General features: G+C 40.3%; 1 protein-coding gene across 4 annotated transcripts in view; it reads left to right on the top strand.

Moving 5' to 3' along the window:
- Positions 1 to 23816, top strand: part of pklr (pyruvate kinase L/R) — a 69358-nt gene that overhangs the window by 43974 nt on the left and 1568 nt on the right. For 3 of the 4 annotated variants that reach the window (XM_057835340.1, XM_057835342.1, XM_057835341.1), the window contains exons 8-11: positions 4291 to 4443; positions 4519 to 4685; positions 11015 to 11081; positions 17491 to 17605. In XM_057835340.1, coding sequence (XP_057691323.1) covers positions 4291 to 4443; positions 4519 to 4685; positions 11015 to 11081; positions 17491 to 17605 — 502 coding nt within the window. Of the gene's footprint in view, positions 1 to 4290; positions 4444 to 4518; positions 4686 to 11014; positions 11082 to 17490; positions 17606 to 22290; positions 22905 to 23816 lie in introns of those variants that run through there. The other variant, XM_057835343.1, reaches the window with a different exon arrangement.

Genomic DNA, 23816 nt, shown 5'->3' on the forward strand with positions numbered 1-23816 from the left:
TCGGACTGTGTCACACGAGGCGGCGGGGATGATTGTCCTCACCGATCGCCCAGCCCCCGGCGGTGAGCACGTTTCGGCTCGTCATTCCTCCATTGCGAGCAGGAGTGCTTCTTGCCGGGGACACAGCTGGAAAATGACTGCCGGACAAACCGGCCCGATACGCAGTGAACGGGAACTTTTTAAACCCCAAAAGGCTCACACGCCTCTCTCTGGTGCAGCAACAAAATACTGCAGCACATAGGGCTGGCATGATGCGAAAAATAAACGAAATACCGTATTGGCCCAAATATAAGACTGTGTTTTTTTGCATTGAAATAACACTGAAAAAGAGGGGGTCGTCTTATATTCGCGGTCCAGACATTATACCCATTCACGACGCTAGATGGCGCCAGATATCATTGAAGCGATGTTCTGTCATGACAGATCTCAGCTACTCTCCCTATTCACGACACTAGATGGCGCCAGATATCATTGAAGCGATGTTCTGTCATGACAGATCTCAGCTACTCTTTTTAGTTTAACCAGTTTGCATTATTTTATCGCAATGTTTTTCGTTATTCAGATTTGTTTCAAGACTACAGTTACAGTTAGACTTCACTTTGATGGTTAATGCAGTTATTGCAATTTTGTTGTTTTATCACAATAGATAGTTTTTTTTAGGGCTGTCAAAATTATCGCGTTAACGGGCGGTAATTAATTTTTTAAATTAATCACGTTAAAATATTTGACGCAATGTCCCGCTCAGACAGATTTAAATGACAGTAGAGTGAAATGCCCACTTGTTAATTGTGTTTTATGGAGTTTTGCTGCCCTCTGCTGGCGTTTGGGTGCGACTGATTTTATAGGCTTCAGCACCCATGAGCATTTGTGTAAGTAATTATTGACATCAACAGTGGCGGGCTACTAGTTTATTTTTTGATTGAAAATTTTACAAATTTTATTAAAACGAAAACATTAAGAGGGGTTTTAATATAAAATTTCTATAACTTGTACTAACATGTATCTTTTAAGAACTACAAGTCTTTCTATCCATGGATCACTTTAACAGAATGTTAATAATGTCAATGCCATCTTGTTGATTTATTGTATTGTTTATTTATTGTTTGTAATAAACAAATACAGTCCTTATGTACCATATGTTGAATGTATATATCCATCTTGTGTCTTATCTTTCCATTCCAACAATTTATTTTACAGAATATATATATAATTTACAGAAAAATATGGCATATTTTATAGATGGTTTGAATTGCGATTAATTGCGATTAATTAATTTTTAAGCTGTAATTAACTCGATTAAAAATTTTAATCGTTTGACAGCCCTAGTTTTTTTTACATTTCAAAAACCAGAAGCCATTTATTTACAAATGTGATTGCACTTTAGTTTACATATTTAGATGTTCAGATATTAAGATTTTAATGAGGCAAAATAGCATGCTTTATCTCTCAAATATATTGTTATAATCATTTGTTTCCAATGTACTGTATTTATTTTCTGTATAAAAATTAATTTGGTGTTCAAAAAGTCAAACTTGAGTCTTGAAAAAGAGTCAGCGCCATCTTATATTCGGGCCAATACGGTATATATATGTTCTCTAATTTGTATCATTGTTAGGGTGCGCTGGGAATAGGACCCCCAAAGCAGACACGGGAGAATATCAGTAATTATTTGCAAGGTTTTTTGACAGGAGCAGCATTGCACATGCACGCCGGGTGGGAGCTGGCAAGCGTGGACGGGAGATCAATCAGGCGAAGGTACAGGTCAGGGAGCAGGCGCGGGGAATCCTGGGACGGAACAAAAGTCAGATTAGCCGGGTGTATATAGTTCGAAAAAAATACCTGAGTGCTGGATATGACTGACGGGAATGCCGAAAGAGATGGTCTGGCGATGAGCGGCAATGATGAGCAGGCTCATGCAGGCGGCTGATTTGATGGCTCGCAGCTGTCGTCGTTCGCCCAGTCTGGCCTCAAGACTGCAATCAAGGAGCCCTAACAATCATAAATGATACATTAAGCATTACATGCAGTTCTCGTGGTAAAACAAATATAACCAATGTGAGATTGAACACAATAAGGTTTTGAACAATTTTTTCACTGAATGAGGTCCAGAAATCTCATCTTGAATGTGATACATTTGGCAGTATAGTTGATGTGCACTTTGGACTTAATTTTGTGAATTTACTGTACCTACAGTGATATGAAAAAGTATCTAAACGTTTAATTTTTCACATTTCTGCATAAAATCACAATTAAATGTGATCTGATATTTGTCAAAATCACACAGGGGAAAAACAGTGTCTGCTTTAACAAAAACCACCCTAACATTTATAGGTTTTTATATTTTAATGAGGATAGTATGCAAACAATGACAAAGGGGGGAAAATAAGTAAGTGAACCATCACATTTAATATTTTATGCCCCCCCCCTTTGGCTGCAATAACTTCAACCAGATGCGTCCTGTAGCTGCAGATCAGTTTGGCACATCGATCAGGACAAATCTTGGCCAATTCTTATCTACAAAACTGCTGTAATTCAGTCAGATTCCTGGAATGTCTGGCATGAATCTTTGTCTTTAGGTCATGCCAAAGCATCTCAGTGTATTTTGTTCTTCTGAAACCATTCTGAAGTAGATTTACTTCTGTGTTTTGGATCATTGTCTTGTTGCAGCATCCATCCTCTTTTTAGCTTCAACTGCCTAACAGATGGCCTTAGGTTTTCTTGCAAAACATCCTGATAAACTTTTGAATTCATTCTTCCATTTATGATTGCAAGTTGTCCAGGTGCTGAAGGAGCAAAACAGCCCCAAACCATGATACTCTCTCTACCATGCTTCACGGTGGGGATGAGGTGTTGATGTTGGTAATTGGTTTCATTTTTTCTCCACACATGACGTGTGTTACTCCAAAACAATTCAACTTTTGTTTCATCAGTCCGCAAAATATTTTGCCGAAACTTCTGTGGCTTGTCCAAGTGCTTTTTTGCGAACATTAAACGAGCGACAATGTTTTTTTGGGGGGGGGCAGCAGTGGCTTCCTCCGTGGAGTCCTCTCATGAACACCATTCTCGGCCATAGTTTTATTTATACTTGATGTGTTGACAGAGATATTGGAGTGTGCCAGTGATTCCTGTAAGTCTTTAGCAGACACTCTAGGGTTCTTTTTTTACCTCTCTGAGTATTCTGTGCTGATCTCTTGGCATCATCTTTGGTGGACGGCCACTCCTTGGGAGAGAAGCAACAGTGCCAAAATCTTTCCATTTGTAGACAACTTCTCTGACTGTCGATTGACGAACATGACTCTTAGAGATGTTTTTGTGTCCTTTCCCAGCTTTATACAAATCAACAATCCTTGTCTTCAGACAGCTCTTTTGACCGAGCCATGATGCACATCAGACAATGCTTCTCATAAAGACAGTTCTTACCAGATGTGCATTTTATAGCGGGCAGGGCAGCTTTAACCCACTCATCAGTTATTGCGCGCACACCTAACTTAAATGGTTTGGTAAAAATTGTTTTCAATTGCCCTTTAAGTCTCCTTAGCAAGAGGGTTCACTTACTTATTTTTCCCCCTTCTGTCATTGTTTGCATGCTATCCTGATTAAATTATGAAAACCTATAAATGTTTGGGTGGTTTTAGTTAAAGAAGACACTGTTTTTACATCTGTGTGATTTTGACAAAGATCAGTTCACATTTGATGGTGATTTTATTATGTTTTATGTGAGAAATTCCAAAATGTTCGGACACTTTTTCATACCACTGTATGTTAGGCTACTTATTTCCTTATAATATAAAATATATAAAATCAGTAATATAAAATCATAATATAAAATCAGTTTTTCATGTATGGATTTTTACAGTAAGTATAATGCAGTAGCCTAGATATATATATATATATATATATATATTTTTTTTTTCCTGTTAGACCCCCCCCCCCCCAACCCCAAAAAGAAAGAAATCTGGCTCCGTGGCGACCTTTTTGTTGGGGAGTTCTGGCAAGAAGTTCTAACAACTTTCACCCCTGGTCATAAGCATTCATAAATGCTCATGACAGTGTCATGTCATAATTATGACTGTCTTATGACGCCACTGTCAAATAAAGTGTTACCGGTTAATATCTTTTGGTTTAAATATCCCATAATACAGTGAGTACAGCCGTGGCTTATAGTCCGGTGCGGCTTATCCATGAACAAATGCAGTTTCGTGTCAAATTTGGTGGGTGGCGGCTTATAGTCAGATGCGCTTTATAGTCCAAAAAAATATGGTATTGTATGTGTTTCCCGTGTGTGTGCAGATGCTGGAGAGTATGATAGCCCACCCGCGGCCCACCCGAGCAGAGAGCAGTGACGTCGCCAACGCCGTGCTGGACGGAGCCGATTGCGTTATGTTATCTGGCGAGACTGCTAAGGGCCTGTTTCCCGTGAAGGCAGTCGCCATGATGCACTCGGTGTGTGTGTGTTTATGGTTCGCATGAAGCCCTATGCTGACGGCTTTTCCCTCTCGCTCTGTCTTGTGCTGTCAGATCTGTAGAGAAGCAGAAGCAGCCATTTTCCACCAGCAGCTATTTGAGGAGTTGCGCCGCCTGACTCCTTTGTCCTCGGACCCCACTGAGGTCACGGCCATCGGAGCTGTCGAATCATCCTTCAAGTGCTGCGCCGGGGCCATCATCGTCCTCACCACTAGTGGCAGGTGTGCACGCTAACGCTATCAGTACAAATACTTAATTAAAAAGACAAATACTTAATTAAAAAGAAAAAAATATTCTGCTCCAAATGGAATTGTCTAAAAAATTCAGCCCCAAAGCCCGTATCACCAATATTGCATATTAGTATTGGAAACATTTTGTCAGGCTTATCGGTAAACCAGTAAAAAAAAGTCACAAGAATGCATGTCCACAAATGTACAGGATGTCTTCCATTTTGGTTTGGAGCCGCCTTTTTTGTGTAATTATGGCCATAAAACTAGCAGGCTGTTACACAGATTTTAACCTTTTAAACAATTGATTACATTGTAAAACGTTATTAATCGTCACAGGTGACTTCTCCCAACACTCTTTTCCCAACTACACATCACTAACATTGCTAACGCATTCAACCTGCCCTATCACACTCCTGTCTCACCTATCTTCCCTCTTCATATATTGTAGTTTACGAAATGTATCCCCTCCTTTGTCAAGAGTAGTCAAAGAGAGCTTGTAACGCTATTTGCAACTTTATTCAGTCATGTTTTGGTATCCCTCCGTTCTTTCTTTCTCTCCATCCTCATTCACGGAATAAACAACACAAAATAACCACTACAAGTATACCAAACTCCCATGTGGCACATTAAAACTTTTTAAGCCAACAATAAGCAGTCTAAGCAGGTCAATAGGACAGTTGAAAAAATATACGCAGTGGTACCTCGACATAAGATCGCTTCAACACACGCTCTGTTCGACATCTAACGTAAATTTGACTCGCCATTTGTTTCCACATCCGACGACATGCTCAAAATGACAATTTATGACAGCGCCGCAGTTTTTGATTTCCCGCAAGATGGACGCACAGCGGATTTTCTTATGAGAGAAATAAGCATGGCTTCCAAGAAGGTTAGTGCAGGTGGTGATGAGAAGGAAAAAGGTGCCTTTGAAATGAAGATGGAAAAATATGAGCATGGTGTGTGCGTCCTTCAACTGGTTCGACAATAAGGCCATAGAATGTCTGCGATCTCGACGGTCCTCCTCAGACCTCTGTTCACCAGTCTTTAGTCTTTTTGCAGTAACATCACCAAAGAAATCGCCAGCTTCATCAGGTTTTTAATCATTTATTTCACAACTTGCGCAACACGAGACGCCTACTGTCCGCCGCAGTTGACGCCGCAAACAGAACATTAAAAGAGAAAGTAAAATCTCTACCCCGCCTATCTTACTGTCACGTCAGCCACGTGGTGCGTTCAGGTACAGCACGCAAAACACATCTGCCACATTAGAACCTGATTTGTTACATTACTACAGGAATTTATTATTTTTATTATACTGTATTATTATTATTCTGATTTGTATTTATAATTTATTTATTTTGCTGTGTGTAATTCCCATTTGTAATAGTACGAGCAGTATTTATTAAGAATTTAGTGTAGGTTTTTGGGCTGTGGAACGAAATAATGGAATTATAATGTATTCTTATGAGAAAATCTTGCTCGACATACGACCATTTTGATCTACAAACAAGGTCCTGGAACGAATTAGGTTCGTATGCAGAGGTACCACTGTATTAAAAAAAAAAAGAAAAAGGAAAAACCTTTTCAAACAATAAACTTGTAAATCCGCAAGTGCCATTCTGCCAGTTTTTTGCCCTATCCTGTTCTGGCAGTACTATGATGCTCACTGTTGCTGGCATATAACGGCTAGTATTTCATACTACTGTCACTTTATATTGCATAACAATGGCATCGGTTGGCTAAATGGCCTGTGTGTAATGTCATCAATACACTTTTGTTGCTTGTTTGAGTTACTAAGAGTTGGCCTGGGTTTTTGGCACCCCAAAACAATGTTTTTTTTTTTTCCACAGAAAATTTAAAATCACAATTTTCTCCCCTTTTAATGGGAAATAATTACAGAACAAAACGCTAAGTAAAAGCATTATTTTCATTTTTCCCAAATGCCATTACTTAAAGCAACTCTAGGTAACTTTTCAACCTTTATAAAATATTTTCATAACATTTGTGATGATACTGTATGTCGACTGACAACTAGTTGAATGACACCTCTTTTATATCTTGAGAGGGTCTGTAAATGCCATTACTTAAAGCAACACTGGGTAACTTTTCAACATTTATAAAATATTTTCATAACTTTTGGATTGATATGTCAACTGGCAACAAGTTGAACGACACCTCTTTTATATCTTGAGGGGGTCTGTATCGCTTTCACCTGCACTAGTTAACTTTGATGAGGCTGGCAGGAACCCTGCCACACACACACACACACACACACACAAAAAAACTACAAATCTGCTGACTGCTTTACAGCATATGTCACTTTCCCCTTTCCCCATTCATTATAAAGACGGAAGTCGATGCTTACGCTTTCACTCGAATTCTGCAAAGATGGCAGAATAACAGAGACGAAAAGTTTTGTCAGAGGAGGAAAAAGAAAGGGAGTGTACCAGGATATACAGAATAAGCATTGGCCCGGCTTTCACTCACTGGCGTGACCCGAACTCGTCAAAGGGGTTTAGCCACACAGTTGCTAATCGTCATATGCTGTTGTTTAGCCACAACTGGATTCATTACCTTATCACTTTTCATCTTTCACACAGCCGCTGGAAGCAAAAATGTTTAATCCATCTGCAGGCGACCATAATGATTTTACGACATTATATGGGTCAGGGCCCTTCCTGACCAATTTGGTGCCCGAGGCAACACATTTCTTGGCGCAAAATCTACGTGCTTATGCTGTTGAAAAAAATCATCACAACAAACCTCTGTTTTTCTTCACGTCTTTGCTGTCTTCTTTCTTTTTCTCCTCGGTCCCGGAGGGCTTTTGTCTTTTCATGAAGTTGACTTGTCACCGTAATGATGCGGAGGCAAAAAATAGCACCTTCAGGTAGTTCGCTGGTCTGCTGGGTGGTGAGTGAGACTAGGGTCTGTAGTGAAATTATCGTATCACAGGAAAAAGTGAAACGGGCAGAAGGCACACTAGAAAAATGATTTCATTATTATTTAAAGACTTATTATGAACGGTTTTGTTGTTCTTTTGTTTTATTGTTTTGTATAATTTTTTAAATACTGCTATCATCAAATATTAATTGAATATTTTTCTTCACGCCTTTTTTGGACGCTGGTGCGCCCAACCGCCTTATGAGCGGCACGGGTCTGATACGGGTGTTCACTGGTCCTCAAGGCAAAGGTAGTCTTTGCAAAACACTACCGCTTTTGTCCACCGACATCGCTAAAATCGACCAAAACTGAAACGTTACCAAGTGTTGCTTTAACAAATGTAACCATCATTTCCCTCTGTCTTGGCTAAAACACTTCTGGAAATGTTAATGTAGCTCATCACATTCCATGCAAAAAAGAAATGATGATCAATGAGATTGAGAGAGTCTATATTTTCAAACATTTGCTCAACTTTGTTGAAAAAGCTCAAATTAACATGCTAGAGTTCTGTTTTTTATAAAGCACTTTACAAACCTAAATACAGTTTACCTTATTGTAGTCAACTAAAACATAAATCAAGTCTGACACTGGGTTATAAGCAGATTTGGTGCTTATAAGTCAATTTGCAATAAAGCCACATCAGTAGAACAGCTTATATTGTTTTCGGAATACGACTTCCTTTTTTTCTTACAAGTTGTAGGCTCTTATTCTGTCTCATTAACTAGGCTGGCATGCCCTCCAATTTTCCCTAATTCCACCTCACAGTATCAATGGCCTGTAGAACTCTACTTTGTTATTACGAGAATTAACTTCCTGTGGCCTCTTGAGGAACAAATTGCTTCTATACAAAAAGGAGCAGGATTAATTCTGTTGAAATGGGCTTTTTGAATCCAACAAATGAACACTTTTATATAACATTAACTTGAAATAAAAGGAAAAATACTGTTGTGCATATATTCAAAGTTCAATTGTTGGCCGCCATTGACAGCGATGGACGTCCAATCTATTTGAACCGGGAGGATCTGGCAACGATCGTTCACTGCAAGCTGCTCCCTTTTCAAATGGATTGGACTTTAATATATGAGCAATGTTCAGTCTGTTAACCTGATTCGCAGACTGATGCTGTTCTAACTACAAGTCGCATGGTTATTAGATGGGGCTTTGCAAGGCAAAGGCCCAGTTAGGTGGTTGTGATTTTTGACCGCTTTCTTTTACAGCCCTTTGTCATTCAAGGGCCCACATAAGTCAATGCCATTGACAGCCACGTATAGTGGGGCAAATAAGTATTTAGTCAACCACTAATTGTGCAAGTTCTCACACTTGAAAATATTAGAGAGGCCTGTCAACATGGGTAAACCTCAACCATGAGAGACAGAATGTGGGGAAAAAACCCCAGAAAATGACATTGTTTGATTTTTAAAGAATTTATTTGCAAATCATGGTGGAAAATAAGTATTTGGTCAATACCAAAAGTTCATCTCAATACTTTGTTTTGTACCCTTTGTTGGCAATAACGGAGGCCAAACGTTGTCTGTGACGCTTCACAAGCTTTTCACACACTGATGCTGGTATTTTGGCCCATTCCTCCATGCAGATCTCCTCTAGAGCAGTGATGTTTTGGGGCTGTCGTTGGGCAACACGTATTTTCAACTCCCTCCACAGATTTCTATGGGGTTGAGATCTGGAGACTGGCTAGGCCACTCCAGGACCTTGAAATGCTTCTTACGAAGCCACTCCTTTGTTGGCCTAGCTGTGTGTTTGGGATCATTGTCATGCTGAAAGATCCAGCCAGGTCTCATCTTCAATGCCCTTGCTGATGGAAGGAGATTTTCACTCAAAATCTCTCGATACATGGCCCCGATCATTCTTTCCTTGACACAGATCAGTCATCCTGGTCCCTTTGCAGAAAAACAGCCCCAAAGCATGATGTTTCCACCCCCATGCTTAACAGTGGGTATGGTGTTCTTTGGATGCAATTCAGTATTCTTTCTCCTCCAAACATGAGAACCTGTGTTTCTACCAAAAAGTTCTATTTTGGATTCATCTGACCATAACACATTCTCCCAGTCCTCTTCTGGATCATCCAAATGCTCTCTAGCGAACCGCAGACGGGCCTAGATGTGTAATTTCTTCAGCAGAGGGACACGTCTGGGAGTGCAGGATTTGAGTCCCTGGCGGCGCATTGTGTTACTGATAGTAGCCTTTGTTACTGTGGGGGTGCTCCCCCGGTGTGCTTCTGGGATTTTTGCTCACCGTTCTTGTTATCATTTTTACGTCACAGGGTGAGATCTTGCATGGAGCCCCAGATCGAGGGAGATTATCAGTGGTCTTGTATGACTTCCATTTTCTAATAATTGCTCCCACAGTTTATTTCTTTACACCAAGCGTTTTACCTATAGCAGATTCAGTCTTCCCAGCCTGTTGCAGGTCTACAATTTTGTCTCTGGTGTCCTTCGACAGCTCTTTGGGCTTGACCATAGTGGAGTTTGGAGTGTGACTGACTGAGATTGTGGACAGGTGTCTTTTATACCGATAATGAGTTAAAACAGGTGCCATTAATACAGGTGACGAGTAGAGCCGCATTAGACCTCGTTAGAAGAAGTTAGACCTCTTTGACAGCCAGAAATCTTGCTTGTTTGTAGGTGACCAAATACTTATTTTCCACTCCTATTTGGAAATAAATTCTTTAAAAATCAAACAATGTGATTTTTGATTTTTTTTTCCACATTCTGTATCTCATGATTGAGGTTTACCCATGTTGACAATTACAGGCCTCTATTATCTTTTCAAGTAGGAGAACTTGCAAAATTGGTGGTTGGCTAAATACTTATTTGCCCCACTGTACATCCAAATTTCCCATTCATTTTAATGGCAGAAAAACCTGTGTGGTTGTGATTTTTTTACCAAAAACTTACCATTCCAGCCCATTGACATTCAACTGACGGCCAAGTAAGTCGATGCCATTGACAGCCATGCAACAAGACGTGTCACCGAAATGACCCCAAATCAACAGGAAGTGACCTGATAGATCTGTATCTATCGCAGCAAAGCTCTATCGTGATTTCTCCAGAAATTGCAGTTTTAGTTCTGTTTAATATTCTCTGAAAGCTATGGTCCTCTCCTTTTATAGAAGATAGGGTTCAAATAACACAACCAAATGTTAGTCATTTCCCTCTAAGTAAATCGACAGATGGAAAAGTGCTGTTTTCTGCTTTCACACCCCGCAAGATTATTGTGTTTGTTGTTTTGCTTTATGTTTTATGTATGAAAACAGATTCTCTGGAATTACCCCCTAGAGCAGGTATTAAAAAAATACTTGAATAACGCACTTTTAGTCATGAATATTTACCATGCTTCCCTGCGTGTGCGTACATACACAGGTCAGCACACCTCCTGTCAAGGTATCGGCCCCGCTGTCCAATCATTGCAGTCACCAGGAGCCCACAGGTAAGATGTCTTTAAAGTTATGTAATGTTGACTAATGCCTATGGTAAGATTACCCAAGGGGTATCCAAACTAAGGCCCGTGGACCAACTGCAGCCCGCTGCCCAGTTTTTATTGATAATAAGAGATGTAACCGAAAAATTGGCGCCAAATGCATCTGGCCGAAAATGCCATTTTACCACCGAAAAGAACCGTAGTCCTCTTGTGATGACGTAATCAAAACACGGTGAGAAGCAACACGCTGGCTGACACTGTCTTGCTACTGGCTCACAGCCAACATGCCCGCGGTTGGAAAGTATTTTTACGTATCAAAGAAATATATAAATTTTTAAATGAAGGAAAATCTAATTTGCTTCATTGCTGCTACATGCTCATTCTGAAGTTGCTTTCCATTTATGTTCCGCGTCACATCGAGTACAGTGCATTTGAGCCTGTGCGTGAGTAGTTTGGAGGTTAATCAAGTGAACAGTATACAAACAGTATTTAAATGTATACTTGTGCATTTTCTGCGGTTTAGTACAATATGTTTATGGCACGACCAATTCCTCTTTTTGTCACACCCCCTATGCCAGTCGCCGTTTATTCCGGCTGGGCAAGACTTTGCTCGGTTTAGTCTCCGCTAGAACTTGCCTGGCTGTCGATCGATTCCACTTGTTGCACAAGAAAACGGTCTTATTTTAAGGCAAGGGTCGGGAACCTATGTCTTGCGAACCATATTTTGATGAGCGCACATGGCTCTCTGACAACCCGTCATCTTAAATGTGGAACCCGCTAGCTCGCTTGACATGAACCAGCTATGATGAGCTGATGGCGCATTCGCACATTAATCTTGGACACTTCAAAAGTGTGTTGCAATAATATGTTTCAAGTTGGGTCGCACGGAGATGGGCGAGATCCACTCGTGTGTTAAGTCACCACTCGGCAAGCGGCGGGGTCAGCCCCTCCCGACTTGATGCAGAGCAAACTAGAGTATATAAAAAATACATAGAGGAAAATTAAACCAAGAATGGGAACTGCGTGGTACCCCAAGTCACACAGACGTGCTTTTGTGACTTTTTGGACTGTCAAATTGAGCGAGACTCACGAAACGACCACCCAGAGGGGCTCCGCCCGTCTCGGCCACTGTTACGCACACGTCCCTCTGATCGTCCCCGATTGTTGTTTCTGCTTCCAAGAAATATACGCGGCGCCAGAGCAGAGCAGGAGTGGGGAGAAGGCAAGGGAGTTGTGACGCCGCTGCTAACGCGATGCTAGGTGGCTCCAATAATACCTGACTGTAGCCGATAGCCTACAAACTACGCCTACATGATGCTACTGTAGATATCACATATATATAGAACTAGATGCAAATGACAGACACGGCGGCATTGGCAACATGTATAAAGAACAAGATGCGTTAGTAAATAGACGCCATCTTAAAGCAGTAGACTTCTCAGGAAGGCTCTGTTGTAGAGAACCTTCCTAGCGAACCTAAGTAACTTTTAACCTAAAATGCTCCTAAATCGGAAAAATCTTGACTTAAATCTATCTTTAAATGATGAAACAGTTTTAAAACTTACACATGTCGAAAGTAGACAGAAGGGAACTAATGCAATAAAGGGAGCAATTTTAACAACTTTAACGATTAATTAACAACATTAAATGACTTCCACAAATAGCAAAGGTTACTATGTAGTTATCGCAATATCCGCAATACCACTGTGTCTAGTTAAGTTTAGGGTAAAGAATTGGGCTAGGGCCAATTGTCCCAAAACCCTTTAAAATTCACATTGTGTGACCTGTTTTTTTTTTTTTTTTTTTTTTTTTTTTTTTGAGGAAAAACATGAAAATTATCACCAGTTACTTTGCCAAGTAACTAGTTACTCTTACATTCAGGTAACTCAGTTACTAACGCAATTACTTTTTGGGAGAAGTAATTTGTAACTGGTGACCACACTATGTCTCCCGTGTAATGCATTAAAATGCATTCACGAAAGAAACTACTTACAGAACGGACTTGGACAAGCTGGCAAAAGAACATAGGATATACAGTGTGTATTTTTATACATACATAGACACACGCTGTATGGCTCTTGTGGAATCACTTTTTAAAATAGGGCTTGGAACCTCTTTGTACCTCACGATATGATTTGCGATACAAAGCTCACGATATTGATGATCTCACAATATGGCGATACAAAAATTAGCGATACATTGCTCAGGTAATCACTAGAATATTCTACAAAACAACAAAGGAACAGAAAAACAAACTACGTATTTTCGTCCTTCTGCTGTACATTTATCAAGAGTAGACATCCAATCCATTTGAACTGGGGGGGTGCCAGCGAATTAACCCCTCCCTCTTTAAACGGACTCCTCCCACTTCTATGGCCGTCAGTGGCAGCCAATGCCAGGCAACAAGGTAATTTTGGGCCACACCTGTTGTTTTTCAGTCACTTTCTGATAATTTTGGGGCATTTTATGGGTCACTTCGGCTAGGTTCATACCGCAGGTATTAATGCACAATTCTGATTTTTTTTTTGTCATATCTGTGTTTTTTCGCGTGCCCGTTCAGACTGCCTTTGTCCCTTGAGCCCGTTCAAGTATCACGCATGCGCACTAATTCGCAGTCTGAGATGCATTAAGCAAACTGACCCGCGTGCGCAGGAGCATCAAAACAAATTACTACACATGCTGGCTCAATGTCATTCAAAGGAGATCATATTTTGATTTCCAAAAAGAGGACATAAATAACAGGCATAAGTAATCCCTGTTTAGTCTTATATTCAAAGTTTATATGGATTGATAGCATGCACGCACTGTGCGTGCATGACGCACACACACGCATACACACAGTTTGCTCCGACTCTCGGCCGTGTAAGCAATCTTGAAATACTGCTCATTTGGACCACAGAGAGAAAACTGAGCATTCTCAGGCTTCGAACACTGCCCATTTTAATTTTCATGACTGTTGTCAAGCCCGCCGCGTTAAAGCTAGGCGCTAACGCAAATGCACAGCTGCATCGCTACTGTAGCGCCCTGTATATCCTGCTCTTTGCTGATGTAATTGCTGCATGAATTCCGATTTGGGGGACTTGACAGTTCAGACCGCAGCCACATTCTGAAAAAATGTGGTCCAGATTGGATTTTAACCACATATGAAAGTGACGTAGATCGGATTTGAAATGGTCTACTTTTATGCGACTTTTCCCATTCAGAACATCAAGTTAATGCCTCACTCGAGTCGGACAAACACGAAAAAATCGGACTCATGCTTTAAGACCTGCTGTATGAACCTAGACCTCTTGTTGATTTTGGATTACAGAACAGGAAGTGACCAGGGAATCTCCCAAATGTATAGACCCTACTCACCTATGTCACAAAATGACGTGTCGCTGTATCCGGCCGCCATATTGTCTGTCATTTTTTAGCCCTATTCTCAATGGTTTCAATTAGTCGTGCAATTTATAGAGCAATTCATGGAAGCCCCGGTGTTATCTGACGCTGTAAACTCATTGAATGCGTTGCATAAAAAGCGTTATGTGGAAAAACTTCAGTTTATCCATTCGCCAGATCCATATTTGATGCCTAAATCGATGTTTTTCGACCCGCTGTCTTCGCCGTCTCTGCCTGACATCTGCTACCCTGATATTTACAACTATCTTGTCCACACAAAATCAGCCTATTCTCACGAAAGTTTGAAAAACTTTAAGAGCTTGGAGGCTTATAAATACTTCGTTGCTGGTTGGGTGAAACAGGTCCTCGTCCACGAAAATTTGGCAGGAATCTATCTTGTGCTCGGGAAGGTGAGTTACGAAATTTTCAATTCAAAATCTTTTGTCCTTGCTAACATCCACTGTCAAGTCTAATGTATTTCATGTCATTTGTCAATGGAGCTAGGGCTTTTAATGTTTATATGGTTTAGCGATAGCACTCTCACTACATACATATGTAATATATAATAAATATGAAGTGCGATAGCACTACTCCAGATTGTCCCTTGTTGAATTTATTTTTTGGATTTTGACCTCAATAGTGAAATTGTAAATTAATTGTATGACAACTGTATTATTATCCCCTTATAATTATATATTTTCAGGTAGTTCATTCACAACGTCTGAGTGTATGTTGTCGGCGATTAGCCTAGCAATGATCTTAATTGTGGTTGTCAGCCCAAAACCCTCTAAATATATATTAAATGCATCTTACCAGATATAAAATGACTACTACATAATCTGTGGTAATCGTTTGGAGCCCAGTTTTCTCGTCGAATTGAAGCAGCCCATCTCGCTCTCCTCTCCGGGTCTCTCGGAATCCGGTAGAACTTCAAGTCTCTCCGTCTATCTTCTCCGTTATTGCAACCGACCGCCACACACGCCTTCACCATTTTGATTATTAATGTTAACGAGCAGAAAAACACGCCATAATAGGAGGAATTTACGTAGCGGTAATGCATCAACAGTGACGAGTTGACGGACAATATGGCGCGGGGGCGTGGTTGTGACGTCATGTGAGTAGGGTCTATAGGCAGTGACTCAAACTCAATAGGAAGTGATTTGTAAAAGCCCTAAAATGGAATGAAAGTAACCTGTAAATGCCCCCAAAATCGGAAAGAGTGACTGTGAATGCCCTAATGCCCAATGGGGAAAAAAAGGTTCATTTGCCCTTCCCAGTCATAATGGTGAGACACTAATATGGTGGAAGATTTTGGTTGCAACTTGTTGTTTTGTTTTATTTATTTAAACATTTAAACCTTTTTCAAACGATATCTCGATTCTCGGCATGAGCGTATCGATAACCTTTTGGGATACAAAATATCACGATATATCACCATTTCAATATTTTGGCACACCCCTATTTTAAAAGATGTTGCGTTTTTTTCCCTCTCTGTTTAAAAGGTTCCCGACACCTGGGTTAAGGAGTAGGAGAGATTGTAATAGCCTTTTAAAGAGCTTTACGAGTTTTGCCAAAAATGGAATTATGTTGTGAACTACAGTTCCACACAAACGTTCATCGTAAGATCTCATTTAGCTTAGCAAGTGGAGATGTGAGACCCATTTTTCAAGTGTCCCAAAATTCCAAAAAAGCGCATTTATCAAGCTTTCATCGGCCGTGACGTGTCTGTTTCCGTCCACTGAAGAGAATGCTATGAGAACACCAGCGCACACTGCCACCGGCAACTCACCCACCCATGGGGTTTCAGAATTGGCACCTTTCAAACTAAATTTCTCAAGCGTCCGGGGTTGTAGAACCAATGAGCGGCAAAGGGCATTAATTGGAAAATAATGAAATTAAATATTTTTTAAAAAAATGAAATAAAAATAATAATTATATCCCTGTGTATTTTTCGGCATTTCTGTTTTTGGCCAAGTGTTTCCAATATTCGGTTTCGGCCAAGAATTTTGCGTTGGGTACATCCCTAATGATAGTGTCATTGACTATGGCCCACATAAGAAGCTTAAATTCAGCCTTCATTCTGTTGCACTTCTCAGCTTTAACAGAAGATGGACTTGTCACTCAAGTAGTGTCTCTACATTTGTTTAGGGCTCAAAACCTGACACGTTGAAATTAATCTAAGAAAATGGAGCAGTTCAGTATTTTGTTTAAAATAAAATTTACATAAAAATAATCCAATGGGATTTAACACATTATATATGAGCAATAACAGCTAGATAACCAGCTAGCTACTCATCAGAAAAAGATAACATCAGTACGGTTCTGCAACCCTGTTACAATGATTATACCAAATACTGTAAACACCAAATGAATCATGTCATGTAAATTTTACCATTGATCTGTAGGCTGAGCTAATCAGCCCTTTGGTAGTTTATTATCTATTTATTGATGAATATGTAACTGGAAATCAGAAAATTGAAGGCTTATTTTTCAAAGATGTCCCATGTACTGTCAAAAAGTGTCTAAATGTAGGCCATGGTAGGATTATAAATGTGTGTTCACTTGTGAGTCATGTGGCGACATTCCACACGGGTGCCTTCTCCGCACGCTAGGCACCGCCACCTGAAGGTCGGCGGTCAGGTGAGTCACCCGGCGCGTCACATCTGGTGCGGATACGCTGAAGGCCGCGAGCAGGACGCATCAAAACTGCAAAGCTGCCTCTGAAGGCGCTAACGGGGGTCAAATAGGCCACTACAATCGTTCCGAAAATTTGAAGTGGCGATCTTGCCTTATAAGGATTTTTAAATCATCTTGAAATGGAAACCCAGATGTAGGATTTCTTAGATTGTCACCAGGATTAAATGGTATTTCAACACCTTTTCCACTGGAAACCTACAAAATGAGTGTCCGTACTGTTATACATTCATTCATTCATTCATTTTCCATGCCGCTTATTCCTCAGCTAGATTTTTTTTCCATTTCAATGAAGAATATTGCAACGTTTTGGCCAATCAGCTCTGTTGTTGTTGTTGTTAAGGTGGCGCGTCAGTCACAGCTGCTCCGGGGGGTCTTCCCCGTCCTCTTCCACCCACTCCCTGCACCCGTCTGGGCTGACGATGTTGACAACCGCGTCAACTTTGGCATGGAAATAGGTGGGTGTTTGTTTTTTTTTTTTTTGCTGGGTTGCAAGAGTAGTGTGTGTATGTGTGTGTGTGTGTGTGGGGGGGGGTCCTCTGTTTATGTGGTACGCAGTAAAATTGCACAGATGCATAAAATATCAAGTCATGTACCACAATAATCAGTTTTCCCCATCCCAACTCACACAAAACAACAAAACCTTATAGAGTGGCAAAGAATGGACCAAGCAAGTGTCTTCTAAATTTTTTGTGTGTGTGTTACCATTAAAATAAATTCACTTTTCAAATAAAGTATCTTGGAATCAGGATTTGACTACCCTAGATAAATATGGAAGCCCATTTCTGAGGTCAATAAATTCATTGTTTTATATATGTAGTATTGATTGGTCAACGTTACAAAATTCAGAACAGAGCAGAAGTGGGTAGAGTATACAATAATTTTAGTTGAGAAAGAGTAGTGTAACTTTCGAATAATCTTAATCAAGTAAAAGTAGTCAGTCAAAAAAATTACTGTAATTCAAGTTATAAAAAAAACCATTCGTTGAAAAGTACTTAATTAATGAGTAACATTGAGAGTAACCGGTTACGATGTCTGCTTTTTTTTTTTTTTTTTTAAACAATGGTATTTTTTTTCTCATCACACTGTCACCTACAGTGCGGCAAATAGGTCTTTAGTCAACCACCAATTGTGCAAGTTCTCCTACTTGAAAATATTAGAGAGGCCTGTAATTGTCAACATGGGCAAACCTCAACCATGAGAGAAAGAATGTGGGGAAAAAAAACAGAAAATCACATTGTTTGATTTTTGAAGAATTTATTTCCAAATTAGAGTGGAAAATAAGTATTTGGTCACCTACAAAAAAGCAAGATTTCTGGCTGTCAAAGAGGTCTAACTTCTTCTAACTAGGCTCCACTCGTTACCTGTATTAATGGCACCTGTTTTAACTCATTATCTGTATAAAAGACACCTGTCCACAAACTGAGTCAGTCACACTCCAAACTCCACTATGGCCAAGACCAAAGAGCTGTCGAAGGACACCAGAGACAAAATTGTAGACCTGTACCAGGCTGGGAAGACTGAATCTACAATATGTAAAACGGTTGGTGTAAAGCAGTGCTTCTCAATTATTTTCTGTTACGCCCCCCCAAGTAAGACGTAAATGTTTCGCGCCCCCCCAAACTCTCTGCCGCCACTGTAAATAGTATCATTTCTCTATAAAATTACTATTATAAATACGCATCTGCCTAACATTGTGTGCTTTTTTTTCCTAATAAAGAAAAAAAGTAACATTGATCAACTTATAATAAAGTGTAACTTTATTAACATTGTTTTGTTTGTAACAGAGAAGACTTGACGTGCATCAATTTGCCTGAATTTCAAAAAGTCACATCCAAACTGTAAAAAATACACTCAAGGTACATTTTTGACCATTTGATACAGAAAAATAAAATGTAATAAAATCAGTAAATAATAACAAAATTGATTAGAAACATTCACTCAGGAGGACAATATGCTAAAAAATTTGACCGAAAAAACAAAACTGAATAAAAGAAAAAAAAGTTTTTATTTTTGCTGCTCACAGTATTTACCTCCTTTGCAATGGTGTGGAGTTATTTTGCAATGAGCATGCTAACAATGCTCACTGGTTTACTGATATAACACTGACAAAGCAGGACAATTGTTGGCAATATTCGGCACATTTTCGCTGAAAAACAATCAAGCGGCTTATCAATGAGATTGGGGTCTAATGTCTTTAAGTGGTGTCTTAATTGATTTGGCTTCTGGCTGTCCGCTATAATTATTTTTAGACACAGTAAACAGTGGTCTTCCCTCATCACCCAATGTATTCAAAGTCAAAGCTAAAAGGCAAACAACACGAAAAAAGCGCATTCTCGGCGGCCGAGGTAGAACCGTAGGTGAGGGTGGTCGTCGTGATGATCCCAAGCCGAAAATGGCACTTCTCGGGCGGCGACGTGAGAACCGGACAAGACAGTGAGTTGCTGCGTGAGTGAGTCCGGTCGGAAAACGGCTTTCGAAAACGGCGGCGGCACACTGCCCTTCATATCCGTTTTCTGTGTGTGCTGAGTGCTCTTCCTTAGTTCAAAAATACTGCGCGCACTCTGAAAATGAAAGCGCCACTGCCACCCACTGAGTGGATGTGCAAGTACACTTTATTCCAGTACGGCAAAAAAAAAAAAAAAGCATGTTCCCCGAGGTCACATGCGCCCGCCCAGGGGGGCGCGCCCCACGATTTGAGAAGTACTGGTGTAAAGAAATCAACTGTGGTAGCAATTATTAGAAAATGGAAGACATACAAGACCACGGATAATCTCCCTCGATCTGGGGCTCCATGCAAGATCTCACCCCGTGGCGTCAAAATAGTAATAAGAACGGTCAGCAGAAATCCATGAACCACACGGGGGGACCTAGTGAATGACCTACAGAGAGCTGGGACCACAGTAACAAAGGCTACTATCAGTAACACAAAGCGCTGCCAGGGACTCAAATCCTGCACTGCAAGACGTGTCCCCCTGCTGAAGCCAGTACACGTCCAGGCCCGTCTGCGGTTCGCTATAAAGCATTTGGATGATCCAGAAGAGGACTGGGAGAATGTGTCATGGTCAGATGAAACCAAAATAGAACTTTTTGGTAGAAACACGGGTTCTCATGTTTGGAAGAGAAAGAATACTGAATTGCATACGAAGAACACCATACCCACTGTGAAGCATGGGGGTGGAAACATCATGCTTTGGGGCTGTTTTTCTGCAAAGGGACCAGGATGACTGTTCTGTGTAAAGGAAAGAATGAATGGGGCCATATGTCGAGAGATTTTGAGGGAAAATCTCCTTCCATCAGCAAGGGCATTGAAGAGGAGACGTGGCTAGGTCTTTTAGCATGACAATGATCCCAAACACACAGCCAGGGCAACAAAGTAGTGGCTTCGTAAGAAGCATTTCAAGGTCCTAGAGTGGCTTAGCCAGTCTCCAGATCTCAACCTCATAGAAAATTTGTGGAGAGTCAAATTGAGTGAGTGCCCTGATCAGGGGTGCTGGAAGTCACTCACAGCAGGGGGTGCTGAGAACCTTTTTCAGGTTTTTCCCCATCCAAAAACGGCAGTTTCGGTCCAAATTTGTGGAAAGTCCGTGTTGCCCAACGACAGCCCCAAAACATCACTGCTCTAGAGGAGATCTGCATGGAGAAATGGGACAAAATACCAGCAAGAGTGTGTGAAAAGCTTGTGAAGAGTTACAGAAAACTTTTGGCCTCCGTTATTGCCAACAAAGGGTACATAACAAAGTATTGAGATGAACTTTTGGTTTTGACCAAATACTTATTTTCCACCATGAGTTGCAAATAAATTCTTTTAAAAAACCAAACATTGTGATTTTCTTTTTTTTTTTCCCACATTCTGTCTCTCATGGGTGAGGTTTACCCATGTTGACAATTACAGGCCTCTCTAATATTTTCAAGTGGGAGAACTTGCACAATTAGTGGTTGACTAAATACTTATTTGCCCCACTGCATTTGAACTTGACAATTATACTGTACTGTGACCCATTATATGACCATACTAGGCCCAAAAATACTCAAAAGTATTGAAATCCAACTAGAAAAATAGAGAAATGAAACATCACACGTCCAAACAGCATGAGTACCCTCGAGTGGAGAAAAACATTTACTACCATGAAATTAAAATGATCATATCTCCCGTTTTACATGATCTATTGGTGCCAAATAAAAACTCACTACTAGAGGTTGAAATCGGCGCTTTTAAGTAATGTTGTTGTCGTCAAATACTTTTATTTTTTAAGGGTGCTTTAAAGACGCCATGTGATTGAACAGGCTGGCGTAATTATAGGACTTCTGACTGCAACCTTATGTCTTGTCATGTGACCGTATTGTTACTTCTGATTAGTATAATGGAGTTATGGGATTGTTGCGCATCTCAGTGGTGAAACTAATAGAGGCCAATGGTGGCATCGCTGGCAAAAACAAAGTAAAATCTAATATGTAGAGTGGAAAATTGCAAGGTAAGAGTACGACTAGCGTTTCTTCTTTACAAATTTACTCAAGTAAAAGTAAAAAGTATGGCCTGATAAAAGTACTCTAAAAAGTACATTTTTCTCAAAAACATACTCAAGTACTCACAAATGTAACAGTAAATTTAGCACGTTACTACCCACTTCTGGAGCAGAAAAATCTTTTCGTGAAATCAAAATATGATATAACTACCAACATTTTTAGACGATAGCTAATTTGTATTACCAGACAGCCATAGTTTGGTCTGCAAGATTTCCAAAGGCAAACAATAGACTTGTTTGCCCAGCACGGACAAACAATACGTGGTCACAAGAAGGCTGGCTCACGCTCTAATTGTTTTGTTTGAAATGTTTTTTCTTTTTATATTTTTTTTGCACAAACATTTATGGCCATAGTGTTGATTAGGCTATTCATTTCTCATAGCAATTCATGTAAATAGGTAATTTTCTCTATAGTTTAATACTTCATTGTAGCCTACGCATGTATAAGAATGGGTTCACTTATCAAATCATTCTACTGCTCCATAAATGACTTTGTAGTCATTCCGAACTAATTACAAATTCAGAGATTGCCACTGCTGTAGAAATGGAACACCTTCACAAACTGATGACCACCTGTAATACTGTTGGGTCATGCGCTTATTTATTTTATGGCACAGGGAAGGCCAGAGGATTCTTCAAAGAGGGGGACATGGTGATTATAGTGACTGGCTGGATTCCGGGGTCAGGTCACACCAACATCATGAGGGCCGTCAACGTCACATAGCCGGCAAAGCATCAACACTTTCTTAAAACACCTGTTTATTGGTAATATACGAGCTGCCACATACAGTGATCCCTCGTTTTTTGCGGTTAATGGTGACCCGACGCGATAAGGGAAAAAACGCAAAGTAGCACTCCCCACAATTTATTTTTTTATGTGTTCAATGTTTTTTTTTTTTTCAGATTTAGCATAGGAAAGATATACTTTTTTTTTTTTTTAATTCCCTAAAGTATAATTTAAAAAAGAACAAGGTGTTTTGTATGTATCTACAGTGCCCTCCATAATTATTGGCACCCCTGAAAAAGATGTGTTTTTTAGCTTCTAATAATTTTTTTAAAACATTCAAATAATATGGGACCTTAATGGAAAAAAGAGAAAAATCCAACCTTCAATACAAGTGCATTCATTCAGTGGGGAAAAAATCCCACATAAAGAAAAAATTATTTGACATCAAATAATGTGTGTCACAATTATTAGCACCCCTTGTGTTAATACTTTGTACAACCCCCTTTTGCCAACAAAACAAGGTCTGGGGACTGAGATCGCCATGGGAGGAGCTTGATTTTGTGTCTGGTGAAGCATTTCTGTGTAGATTTGGCCATATGTTTAGGGTCATTGTCTTGCTGAAAGACCCAGTGACGACCCATCTTCAGCTTTTGGGCAGAGGGCTACAGATTTTGATTTAAAATGTCCTGGTATTTCAAAGCATTCATGATGCCATGCACCCTAACAAGGTTCCCAGGGCCTTTGGAAGCGAAACAGCCACCGCAGCATCACTGACCCACCCCCATACTTCACATTACCTGGGACCGTGTGTATTTTTGTGTGAGACCAAGATGCCAAAAAGCTCAATCTTGGTCTCACACAAAAATACACACGGTCCCAGGCTTCAACTGGGACCTTGTGCTTTGGTCAGATGAGACCAAGATTGAGCTTTTTGGCAACAAACACTCTAAGTGGGTCTGGTGTGCCACGAAAGATGCGCATGCTGAAAAGCACCTCATACCCAATGTGAAGTATGGGGGTGGGTCAGTGATACTGTGGGGCTGTTTCGCTCCCAAAGGCCCTGGGAACCTTGTTAGGGTGCATGGCATCAGGAATGCTTTGAAATACCAGGACATTTTAAATCAAAATCTGTTGCCCTCTGCCCGAAAGCTGAAGATGGGTCGTCACTGGGTCTTTCAGCAAGACAATGACCCTAAACATATGGCCAAATCTACACAGAAATGGTTCACCAAACACAAAATCAAGCTCCTCCCATGGCCATCTCAGTCCCCAGACCTTGTTTTGTTGGCAAAAGGGGGTTGTACAAAGTATTAACACCAGGGGTTCTAATAATTTTGACACACATTATTTGATGTCAAATGTCAGGGCACTGTATGGCGGAAAACACTCAGGTGACTTGAATTTCCGCTCTGAGAC

This window comes from Corythoichthys intestinalis, chromosome 4 (genome assembly GCF_030265065.1).
Source record: "Corythoichthys intestinalis isolate RoL2023-P3 chromosome 4, ASM3026506v1, whole genome shotgun sequence".
Taxonomy (NCBI): Eukaryota; Metazoa; Chordata; class Actinopteri; order Syngnathiformes; family Syngnathidae; genus Corythoichthys; species Corythoichthys intestinalis.